This window comes from Sapajus apella, unplaced genomic scaffold, assembly GCF_009761245.1.
Source record: "Sapajus apella isolate SASKATOON/1434 unplaced genomic scaffold, GSC_monkey_1.0 scaffold153, whole genome shotgun sequence".
Taxonomy (NCBI): domain Eukaryota; kingdom Metazoa; phylum Chordata; class Mammalia; order Primates; family Cebidae; genus Sapajus; species Sapajus apella.
The window spans coordinates 1,645,174-1,658,572 of record NW_022437093.1 but is presented as its reverse complement, the minus strand read 5'-3'; the positions used below and the strand labels follow the sequence as shown (position 1 = coordinate 1,658,572).

Here is a 13,399-nt window from a genome sequence, read left to right as displayed (position 1 = left end):
CAGGAGCTGGTTTTTGGAAAAGATCAACAAAATAGACAGACCACTAGCCAGATTAATAAAAAAGAGAGAATAACCAAATAGATGCAATAAAAAACGATAAAGGGGATATCACCACAGATTCCACAGAAATTCAAACCATCATCAGAGATTATTACAAACAACTCTATGCCCATAAACTAGTAAACCTGGAAGAAATGGATAAATTCCTGGACACTTGCCTCCTCCCAAGCCTAAACCAGGAAGAAGTCGAAACCCTGAATAGACCAATAACAAGGTCTGAAGTTGAGGCAGCAATTAAGAGCCTACCACCCAAAGAAAGCCCAGGTCCAGATGGGTTCACAGCCAAATTCTACCAGACATACAAAGAGGAGCTGGTACCATTCCTTCTGAAACTATTCCAAATAATCCCAAAAGAGGGAATCCTTCCCAAATCGTTTTATGAGACAAACATCATCCTTATACCAAAACCCGGCAGAGACTCAACAAGAAAAGAAAACTTCAGGCCAATATCCATGATGAACATAGATGCAAAAATCTTCAATAAAATACTGGCCAGCCGATTGCAACAGCACATCAAAAAGCTTATCAATCATGATCAAGTAGACTTCATCCCAGGGATGCAAGGCTGGTTCAACATACGCAAGTCTATAAATGTAATTCACCGCATAAACAGAACCAAAGACAAAAACCACATGATTATCTCAATTGATGCAGAGAAGGCCTTTGACAAAATTCAACAGCCCTTTATGCTAAAAACCCTCAATAAACTAGATATTGACAGAACATATCTCAAAATAATAAAAGCTATTTATGACAAACCAACAGCCAATATCATACTGAATGGGCAAAAACTAGAAGCATTCCCTTTGAAATCTGGCACTAGACAAGGATGCCCTCTCTCACCACTTCTATTCAATATAGTACTGGAAGTTCTAGCCAGAGCAATCAGGCAAGAAAAAGAAATAAAGGGTATTCAAATAGGAAAGGAGGAAGTCAAATTGTCTCTATTTGCAGACAACATGATTGTATATCTAGAAGACCCCATTGTCTCAGCCCAAAATCTCCTGAAACTGATAAGCAACTTCGGCAAAGTTTCAGGATACAAAATCAATCTGCAAAAATCACAAGCATTCCTATACACCAAGAACAGGCTTAAAGAGAGCCAAATCAAGAATGAACTGCCATTCACAATTGCTACAAAGAGAATAAAATACCCAGGAATACAACTAACAAGGAACATAAAGGACTCTTCAAGGAGAACTACAAACCACTGCTCAATGAAATAAGAGAGGACACAAACAGATGGAGAAACATTCCATGTTCATGGTTAGGAAGAATCAATATGGTGAAAATGGCCATACTGCCCAAAGTAATTTACAGATTCAATGCTATCCCCATCAAGCTACCAATGACCTTCTTCAAAGAACTGGAAAAAAACACCTTAAACTTCATATGGAACCAAAAGAGAGCCTGCATAGCCAAGTCAATTCTAAGCAAAAAGAAGAAAGCAGGAGGCATCACACTACCGGACTTCAAACTATACTACAAGGCTACAGTAATCAAAACAGCATGGTACTGGTACCAAAACAGAGATATAGACCAATGGAACAGAACAGAGGCCTCGGAGGCAACACAACATATCTACAACCATTCAATCTTTGGCAAACCTGACAAAAACAAGCAATGGGGAAAGGATTCCCTGTTTAATAAGCAGTGTTGGGAAAACTGGCTAGCCATGTGCAGAAAGCAGAAACTGGATTCCTTCCTGACACCTTACACTAAAATTAACTCCAGATGGATTAAAGACTTAAACATAAGACCTAATACCATAAAGACCCTAGAAGAAAATCTAGGGAAAACCGTTCAGGACATAGGTGTAGGCAAGGACTTCATGACCAAAACACCAAAAGCATTGGCAACAAAAGCCAAAAAAGAAAAATGGAACCTAATCAAACTCCACAACTTCTGCACGGCAAAAGAAACAGTCATTAGAGTGAATCAGCAACCAACAGAATGGGAAAAAATTTTTGCAGTCTACCCATCCGACAAAGGGTTGATATCCAGAATCTACAAAGAGCTAAAACAGATTTACAAGAAAAAAACAAACGAGCCCATTCAAAAGTAGGTGAAGGATATGAACAGATACTTTACAAAAGAAGACATACATGAGGCCAACAAACATGAAAAAATGCTCATCATCACTGGTCATTAGAGAAATGCAAATCAAAACTACATTGAGATACCACCTCACGCCAGTTAGAATGGCGATCATTAAAAAATCTGGAGACAACAGATGCTGGAGAGGATGTGGAGAAATAGGAACACTTTTACACTGTTGGTGGGAGTGTAAGTTAGTTCAACCATTATGGAAGACAGTATGGCGATTCCTCAAGGACCTAGAAGTAGAAATTCCATTTGACACAGCAATCCTATTACTGGGTATATATCCAAAGGATTATAAATCGTTCTACTATAAGGACACGTGCACACGAATGTTCATTGCAGTACTGTTTACAATAGCAAAGACCTGGAACCAACCCAAATGCTCATCAATGATAGACTGGACAGGGAAAATGTGACACATATACACCATGGAATATTATGCAGCCATCAAAAACGATGAGTTCGTGTCCTTTGTAGGGACATGGATGAACCTGGAAACCATCATTCTCAGCAAACTGACACAAGAGCAGAAAATCAAACAGTGCATGTTCTCACTCATAGGCGGGTGTTGAACAATGAGAACACATGGACATAGGAAGGGGAGCACTACACACAGTGGGGTCTGTTGGGGGGAAATGGTGGAGGGACAGTGTGGGGTGGGGAGAGATAGCATGGGGAGAAATGCCAGATATAGGTGAAGGGGAGGAAGGCAGCAAACACACTGCCATGTGTGTACCTATGCAACTATCTTGCATGTTCTTCAAATGTACCCCAAAACTTAAAATGCAATAAAAAAATAAAAAATAAAACATTCTCATTACAAAATGTTTTAATTACAGGAAAAGGAGAAGGGAGCAAAGTTCACCTGGTATCTCACCACCACTAATAAATTTGTTTTTAAAATTAAAAAAAAAAAGACAGTTATAGTGAAAATAGTGGGAAGTTATTGATTTCTTATGCTCTGTCTCACAATTAAGACCTTCACATTGTGTTTTTGAATCTCACTGTGGACTCTGTGATTTGTATTGTTTTATAGCTGATGAGAAAGTGAAACATATTAAACTGTTGCATGCAGCTATACCTGTTACAGGTAAGAAGTTGATGTAAAACTGAGATACTAATGCTTTACAAACTTCTTTGTAACAGTATTTTGAATATGTAACCGTTGTAACTTCTGCCACTTTATTAACAATAAAAATGTTTTCTAATGAACTACTTTGACTTTGAATTTCAGTGTTCTCAAAATAAAATTATAGTGCTGTTTCTTGACAGAAGTCCTCCATCCTCTAGAGGTTTCACCAATAGCATGCTTCACTTATTATACTTTAGAAATATGAAACCTAAGTTGCATAATAAAAATAATAATTACTACTATTTAGTGGACACTTTCTATATACCAGGCACTGTGCCAAGTGTTTTGCATGCATTGTTACTGTTATATCTATTATACAGGTATGTTCTTCATTTTATAAATGAAAGACTAGAGGCTTAGTGGGTAAATATCAGAATAAAATGTATGTAATTTTTCTTCAGATTGTGTCTATATATAGACAACCAGCTTAATAATTCAAGAGAAAATAATAATACTACCTGTTAGTAAATAATTTTAGGTTGTTGATATATAATTTCTGACCTGAAATTATAAGAGGATTACCAAAACATGACTATTTTAGACTATGCAATTAACTGAAAATAGCTCATATCTTTATTTTGATCTATAGCTGAATTAGAGTGATGCAAGCTTGCTATTTATTTGCTTATGTTGCAATTATTAAATAATTCTTAAATGTTTTCCTGGGCTCTTTTTCTAATCTTTCAAAGGAAAGAAAATTGATCCCAGTGACTTTTGAAACATTCCTGGGAATATGTTGGTTAAACTCACAGATAACAAAATGTTCAGCTGATGAATTTCCCTTCAAGGGAGCTTTGTTTTGAGACTGTGTGTGAAAATTTCCAGATCTATATCATCATACCAATGCTTTATAAAATATGTTGAGGAAAACATTAGCTCAATATAACTATAATGAAAGATGAAACTGTTTTGTGATTGAAGTTTTAGTATATTTATAGTAGCAAACAATTCACTTAACGGTTTCTGCCATCAGTATTAAACAATTTTGAATGGTATACTAGAATTACCTATAGGCCTAAAGTCTATACCTGAGAGGTACAGAAGGAGAAAGTAGGGAAGTAGCCATAGAGAAAAAAATATTAAAGGAATGAGTATGTGTATGTATCAGGTTCAAATTTGGCATACTACAAACTGAGGTACACAGTAAATGTGGTATGTTCTTTATTTTGTCTAGCCTCATTTCTCTTTCAGTCTCCCATCCTATTCTGGCTGTGGGTGGGATGCTGAAAGATGAAAGAGTAGGACTCAAATTGACCAGTAATCCAATTTCTTCTGGTTTAAGCATAAAAAAAAAAATCATCTCTTTTAGCTGACCCAGCTCATTTTGGGAAATTACCAGTTTTCAAGACTTTCTCTTACTTCTCCTCAGAAAGGCACCCCAGTATAAGGGAAAGCTTGAGTGTCTTCCTGGCGGTAGAAGAGGGCAGCCAGAACTTGCCTTGTTGTCTGAGTTCTTGATACTATCTTTAGCAATGTCCCATATTTCATGGGTTTCCATGGATCCTGTTGACCTCTCCTGCAGAATTCTTCTGCTTGAGAAATTCATGATCTGTTTTCTCAGCAAAGTCAAGATTCTGTGATCCTTCCTTCACTAACTTGGCTCAGTCTTAGCCCTGACTGGTGATGAGGGCCTCTGAATCTCAGTTAACTGTTGTCTGTACTCAGACTGTGCTGTCTACCTCAATCACTTCTGCTAGGAATCATCTTGCCCCCTGACTTGATATCCCATGGCAAACCCACTAGCCTTCATCTCTGAAATACCTTTCACATTTCTCACAGGAAGTACATGGAAGTATCTGAATTTCTTGTATATCACACAAAAACCAAAGGAGACCAGGGGTGGCATATTTTCAGCCCTCTATCTGCCTACATATACCATGCCACAATATCTATCCTTCATGACAATGGAATGCTAGTGCCTGTGCACTTAGTGAGCTGGTAACTTCAAAGTTCCAAACAGGAAGTATGACAGAAGTCCTTGTTGCTTTTTTCATAACCCTACCCTCATTCCCACCAGCGTATCTGGAATTTTCTTCTATCTTACCTCCTCTTGGAGAGGGGAGTATGGGGTGGAGATGGAAGGTGGCCAGTAGGCAACAAGAACACTTAAACCTCTTTGTAAATTGAGATAAATAGGTAAAAGAGAAATAGATGAAAGGTGATTGGTAGGTAGGTAGATGATAGGTGGATAAAAATATATTACTGTAACTGTTTCTCTTCTCAGTTTCACTTTCTTAAACCATGAAGTGGACTTTTTATTTTTTCTTCTTATCAAGTACGGGGTAGAAAGAAGGAGGAAAGGAGCTTCCCTTATGTAATTTTTGGCCTTTCTGTCCTCTATTTTACAGTAACACTAAGTGTCAGATCTTGAAGTTTTGCTTTGTAAAAGTAGCCTTTAAACATTAAAAACAGTTTTTGTTCTTTTGAAGTAGTCTAAATTCTATGGCTGATTTGGAAAAGGTTCTATGGAAGAAAGGAGATGTGAGAAAGAAAAGTACATTGATAGAATTTAAAATGTTATACCTGTACATATGTTCAGCATGACAGGGTGTCACTAACAATTGCTTCAAGGGTGGCAAGATTTTGGCCTACCTTCCATACTTTAATGAAGATATTTCTTTTCTTTCTTTCTTTTTTTTTTTTTTTTTTTTTTAGAGACAAGGTCTTGCTGTGTTTCCCATGCTGGTCTTAAAATGCTGGGCACAAGCTATCCTCCTGCCTTGGCCTCCCAAAGTGCTAGGATTACTTGTGTGAGCCGCCATGGCCAGCCTACGAAGATAGTCCTAATTTTTTTTCTTTTCTTCATCTTCTTTATCAGATATTCCTAATTTTTAAGGCAAATCAGAAAAGTGCTCCTTTATGAAACTTAAACTATTTTATAAATTTTCTCTTCTCTGTGAGTTGTATTTTTTTAATTTAAAACTTTATTATTTAGGCTGTCAACCAGTAGTCTGTTCTCTAGTATGATTTCATCTCTAAGAAAGTTATAGAGATGGAATAAGAGAGAGTGAAAATTTATGAAACCATCTTAGGTACATTTTACCTGTTTCTTGGATTCCGTGAAGCTGGTGCAGAACTCACAGGTTAAGGAGACATTGTGCCATAACCACATTGTTTTGGTTGGTGAAAATAATGGTTTAAGACTCCAGATTGTAATGATTATCTTGTCTTCATCATCCTTCTGATCTTCATAACTGAAAGTGCTTCCCTATCCTGTCATCCTGGCTGCCCACCCAACCCCAGGACCAGCAGCTGTTTCTTACTTCTTACCATATAATGTACCTCTTGCTTATGCCCAACTGCTACTGACTGGTCCCTGTCTCGTTTCTTCTTCCAAGCCTCTCCTGGTCTGAATTTCTACCTTGGTTCCCTTTTGTCGGTATCCTAGTCTATAGAGAAATAGTTCTAAAGTCAGGTCTTTACTTCTTGTTTCCAGATGTCCCTGTGCGTGCTTCCTCTCAATCCTTCCTGGTGTTTAAGCTCTGATGGTCCCTTAAGTGATCCATTCCAGTTCTTCCAGCTGAACCCCAGTCAGCCTGAAGGTGTTGCTCTGGCCTTTTGTGGTTCTGTGATTGCCAGTTTTTATTATGAATTCCAGCAGGGCTGGTATACCTATTTCCCATCTCCTTCTAGTTTGAAGGCTAATAAGGACAGATGCTACTTGTGGAGTCTATATGTGTACATTCTCTGAGTAAATGAATTGTTCCCCTGGCACCCTGCCAAGACCTGTTATGCTGATAACATGACAGCTTGTCATCACATTGGATTGATTTTCTCCTCCCACCATCACTGTCACCAAATAGCTTCATCTCCATATTAGGTGTAGGCTTTAAAGCCTACATGTACCATCGGGGATACCCTCTTCCCTTTTCTCTCTTTGTAAATATTATCTGTCCTGAAATGTGTGATACTTTTATCCTCTGTATCTATTTCTGCATATACTGAGTCCCCCTGCCTGCTTGGTTTCTACAATTGTATTCTTTTAAGTTCTCTAGCCATTAACATAGATAGCTTACAGTGGACTTCACAGATCATGTATTATACAGTCTCTCTGGTGCTGTTGCTTGTGCTGGTGACTGACTCCAGGACAAAAGCCTGATGTGGTGGATTATCCTTCTCTTGGGTCTTCTTACTGGAATACGGTAGACTGTTACTGACCTTCTCCACACTTGTCTCCTATTTTCCCGAGTACAGAACTTTGAGAAATAAGAAGAGGGAGCATCAGCCTTTATTCTGAAAGTTCAAACTACTTCTAGATCCTTAAAAACTTTTTTGATTCAGGGGAAGCCAGGAATCAAGGTTATTAAGTAATTATAACATGCCAGAACAAATCAAGCAGACTTGAGAAGAAATGGGAAGAGGGAAAGATTGATCACTCTATCACTCCTCCACCGTCCCAAAACCTTAGTCTCCATTATTTGTGAGCTCATGGTGGTTGAAAACAATTAGGGTTTGGGAATTATCAGTTTAAGAGTATATATGTATGTACCTGCTCACAGATCCACACCCGTTAGATAGGATTCCTGGAACAGGTGCATGAGAGGCCAGGTAAAAAGTCAAAAAAGGCAAAACTCTAGCATTATGAAAATAAGTTCAGTGTCAAAAGGTGTGACTTACTGGTCAATTTCAAACTAGGGGGAAAGGCTATGAAATTGACTTAGCTGTAGCATAGGAGAAGTGGTCTGAAATCTACTATTACTATTGTTAATGACATTACTCATTATTAATGAAGAACTATTACAATTATAGGAAATCTAAGAATGTTTTTTGTGATGTACAAACGGTTTGAGCATTACTCTTCATCCCAAAGAAAGACAAGAATCATCACAATGATGAACATTTATTCAGTTACATCATTTTGCTAAATGTTTGTCTTCTGAGCTAAATATTAGGCTTTTACAATAAGTTTTTTCTCAGTAATGACCATAAATAGATGATCAGATGTATTTCACAGTAGAGACATAAACTAAGTCTGAGAAGGCATATCAGAATGAAATTTTACCTGGTTTGAAACCTTTCAATGGTAAGATGGATGATGATTGAACAAATCACTCCCAGTTTACTTCATCGTAGTTCCTAATCACTTGATAAGGAACCCTGCTACTCTCCAACATATGGATCCAACATAATTTAAATTATCTTGGCAGAATGTCTATTTTTGGTTGATTTATATTGATCATATTTATACACATTTTGATACACTTTTCTAGAGAAAAGACTGAGTTTATTTTTAAAGGTTAATTGTGAAATGCAAGATAATTGCCATTCAGTGATTGTGGTTAGCATGGACAATGAATCTAGTTTGGGTTAAAAAGGTAACTGAGCCTTCCTTTGGCTCAGAAGTAGTTATTAAAATGTATCAGGCACTTGCTATGCTGACAGAGTTCTAAGTCTTTTCACATGTAACTTTATCTCCACAGAAACTCTGTGAAACAGGTAGGAATATCTTCATTTCGTAAAACAGAAAACTGGAAACTAAAGAAGTTAGGCTATTTGAATAAGTTCTAGGAGGTAATAAATAGTAGAAAACAACATTCAAACCCATGTATTCTTATTCCAACCATAGTAATTTTCTCATTTCACTAGAAATTCCTTTTTCATTATAAGAATAATACACTGGAAGCTAATTTTGTTCCCTTTGGAAATATATGGTATATATGTTTATTCTTTAAGGGAAGTAAGCTTAATTCTAACCTTATTGAATCTGTGTAAACTTAGGTTCCATTGATCTTAAGTCTACTTGCCAAAAATATCTGTAATTCATAAGCAAATATAAGGTGGAACATTTCAGCATTAGTGAGAGTTTTCATATTTCTTTCTCTTTACTAAGGAGAGACAGTAGATATCAGAGACGTGGACAACGTACTAGCAAACATGGGGATTGAACTCACCAAAGAAGAACTTGGAGAGCTGACAAGAAGCCTTCCAGTTGATGGTGACTCATTTTAGATATTAAAAAAATCCTTCAGAAGAGGGTCAAGGGTTTATATATGAGTATTTCTAAAACCAGTTTAATTTTGTGATAATAAAAAACCTTGCAAAATCTCAGAAAGATTCAGGTCCAGAGCAAGAACAAAGCCTATCTTCATTTTCTAAATCCACATAGAATACAAAGCATTTGACTAGACTGATTCCAAGATTGTTTTTCACATCTGTGAATGTTCTGGAAGCTAAAGAAAAATGTAGAAAAAGAAAGGAATGAAAGAAGGTTAATGTATATTCTTTCCACATTTCCCATTCATTTTTGTATTCTGACTCAGCTCCCTAACACTACTAAAACTTCTCTAAGGACACTATAACTTGCCATTTGTCAACTGCGTTGGACATTATTCATTCTGTTTCTTGTTGGAGCTCTCTGCTGTCTTTGATATCAGTGATAAATCTGACCTTGCAATTTTGTTCCCTTAGCTTCTGTGTTGTTACCACAGTCTGGATTTTTCTCATTCTTATTTTCATTTTACATCCTCTGGAAAATCTCACTCATATCTGTGGTTTTACATATCACCTACATGCTGACGACTTTCAAATCTGTATTTTTACATAGGCCACTCTCCTGCACTGCAGACTGGTATATCCAAATGCCTTGAGACATTTCTACTCAGATATTCCACAGGAGACATTCTTTAACCTATTTGAAACTGAATTCATTGGTTCCCTGCCCATGCTACCTTCTAGTCCTCTATTCTCTGTCCCATTTGTGCTATAATTATTTAGTCATCTAAGCTAGTTATATGGTATTCATTTTGTATAACCACCTGTTTCCTGTCACCTCCTATCTGGACTGTCACTTTATCATGCCAGTTTTACCTCAAACTACCATACATAGATGATTGGATATATGACAAAGAAAGTACACTAAAATGTTGATAGTAGAATCTAGATGATAGGGCTGTTCATTGTGCAGTTTTTTCAACTTTGCTATATGTTTGAAAATTTTCATAATAAAACATTGAAAAAATTCCATATATAAATCTGTTAACATCTCACTGTTCCTTCTATCATTGTCATATTTCAGGTTCTTTCCTTCCTGGTATCAGCTATTACAATGGCTTCTACAAAATAGCCATCGTAGTGATCTATATAAAATGTAAATCTGACTACATCATGACTCAATTTAAAAGTATTTAATGGCTTATAGTCATGTACTAAACAATGTCTTAAGTCCATTGATATGGAAAACAGGTTCCTCCATGATTTGGATCCTATTTATCTAATCCAGAATTTTACTCTCCACTAATATTGTATTTTTATTCCATTTTACATAAGAATAAAATAACTTTATGTCACTTGTATTTTATATCATGCTTTTTATCACGTTGAAACTGAATTCATTGGTTCACTGCCCAAGCAGGAATAAAAAGCATGAACCACTTGTATTTTATATTCATTAGTTCCCTGCTTGGAACTAATATTCATTGGTTCCACTTTATCAATAATCCCAGTTTTACCTGGCATGATAAAAGAGGGTCTTCAGAGAATTAGTTCCAAGCAGGGAACTAATGAATATAAAAGACAAACGATATAAAGTTATGACTTTGCTTTGTTTATGATGTCTTCATTACTTAGAGGGCCTCTCCTTTCCCTTCATTTGACTCATGCCTTCTCATTGCTTATCAGAATTGAGAGTCACGTTTTTTTTTTTTTTCAGAAAGTTTTCTTTTAATTATCCAGACTATATTAGATACCTCTTCTCTGTATTTCCACAATAACTGTGCATGTTTTTCATTACATTTACCACATTGTACTGTAATTGTGTATTTATGTTTATTTGCCTATCTTGTCACTTTAATGTGAGCCTTAAAGTAAGGATGGATATATTATTTATCTTCCAATACCTAGAAGAGTACTTGGCTTCTAAGTAGACACTCCACAAATGTTAAAAGAGAGATGGACAAATTACTGAGTAAATGAGAATGATATAATGAATAAGTGAATGAATAGATATTGACAAGATAATTCCTAAAGAAAATGAAGAACTGCTTTTGATCAGGACACTAATATTTATACCTGGTATAATGTAACCATTTATTTGCAGCAATTCTGAGTGACATGCAGTATCAAAGTCTGTTAGGAATAGACCAGAGGTAAACATATGGTCTTTATTTTTCACCAGAGACCTGTGACATTATCAGAATTGAGGGTCTTCAGATTATTAACTAGCAAGGATGGTATTTTTCATCATGTTTACAAGAAAGTATAATAGCGCAATAAGAACATATTTTTTCCCAAGCCAGACTTTATGGTCCAATGGTCAAGGGCCAGCTTACTAATATGAAATTCACTCTTGAAAACTATGTTTTATTGAATTGTTTCAAGTGTTGTTATGCAATAAGAAGATAAAGAGGTAGTCATACATAGGGTGGGCTCTATGTATGAGCCTGGCTTAATCATAGCAGTTTATTTTAGTCAGTACTTTTTATATGTTTATCTCTCATATAACCTACACATTCATACATTATTCATATATTTATACATTAACACCCCCAAATTGTTCTTTGTATTGTGAATTCAAACTTTGGGACCTTAGCTGAAATAACTGTATGGTAACATGGCCTGGCAGCTGGCATTTCAATTTGGTAGTTGCCGTCTTTTTCTGGACACCAATATTTCTCTTGATATTTTAATAGATGATTGTGCATATACATATGCACCATACATAGTTAAATTTTGCTCTTATTATGTAAAAATAAAGAGGAAATGGAAGCTTAAATCCTGATACTAGTAATAAGCATAGTTATCAAATATAATTATACATCTGAAATAGGCATGTAGAAAGACCTAAGGTCTACTTTGATTTATGTGTTTCAATTGGATAGGAAAAGAGCATATATAAAATTGTGGGGAAATATTTCTAAATACCATGTTTAATAGTATAATACAATTAGAAATTATGTTTTAGCCTTCTTGGAATGGAAGTTCTTGTCTTGCTACATGTAAATCTATTATTCACTTTTTTCTTTGAAGATATATGGGGTTGTCTATTCTGCTACACCATACCATTTTGTTTCTAAGAATTTAAAACGTTAAAAATGACAACAACAAAAAAAAGAGATAAGTTAAATGATGATGTGTAATAACAAACTTTATCTGGTTTCTGGATAATTATTTAGAATTCATTTTTTCCTGAATTTGCTTTATCTTATAGCTAAAGGGCAGACTGATTTGAAATCATTGATGGATACAATGCAAGTTATTACAGGTTAGTGAGAAGTTACTATGAATTTAAGATCCTAATACTTTAAACCACATTTTCTGTTATAAATATTTTACTCAAGTTTGACGTATATAATTATATTATGTAATCATATATGTCCAACTTAAGAATTATCACAAAATGAACATATGTACATACCCATTTAACTATAACCTGGATTGTGAAATAAAAGATTACCTGTAACCTGGAAGACTCCTGATACCACTACATAGATTCTTCCTCCATACTTTTTGAAGGCAATTACTATCCTGAATTCTAGGACCATAGATTTACTAGTTTTGTCTGTTTTTGAACTTTACATAAATGAAACTATACAATCTGTATTCTTCTATGTTTAATTTCTTTCACACAACCTTATGTCACATGCTATTCTCAGATTCATTCATATTGTTGCATGCAGCAGTAGTTTGCTCATTTCCATTCCTGTATTGAACAAAGACTAATCAACTCTAATAGTAGAAGTCTTCAGGGAACCTATTTTGGTATAGGGAATGATTTCAATTAATCTGTTGTACTTGAATACAATTGCTGTGTAATATTCCATTGTGTAAGTATGCTACAATGTATTTGTCAATTCTACTACTGAGGGAAATTTCCATATATGCCTTTTCATGAACATATGTGCATGATTATGTGGCCATACATAGAAATTGGATTGCTTGGCTGGGCACGGTGGCTCACGCCTGTAATCCCAGCACTTTGGGAGGCCGAGGCGGGTGGATCACGAGGTCAAGAGATCGAGACCATCCTGGCCAACATGGTGAAACCCTGTCTCTACTAAAAATACAAAAAAATTAGCTGGGCATGGTGGCCCGCGCCTGTGGTCCCAGCTTCTCAGGAGGCCGAGGCAGAAGAATTGCTTGAACCCGGGAGGCAGAGGTTGCAGTGAG

At 36.0% G+C, this 13,399-nt stretch overlaps 1 protein-coding gene across 1 annotated transcript in view; it reads left to right on the top strand.

The window, feature by feature from the left end:
• The window catches only part of EFCAB13 (EF-hand calcium binding domain 13), a 237,660-nt gene that overhangs the window by 198,724 nt on the left and 25,537 nt on the right, over positions 1 to 13,399 (top strand). Inside the window, exons 42-43 of the mRNA XM_032265955.1 lie at positions 3,200 to 3,253; positions 9,126 to 9,230. Of these exons, the coding sequence (XP_032121846.1) occupies positions 3,200 to 3,253; positions 9,126 to 9,230 (159 nt within the window). The remainder of the gene's footprint in view (positions 1 to 3,199; positions 3,254 to 9,125; positions 9,231 to 13,399) is intronic.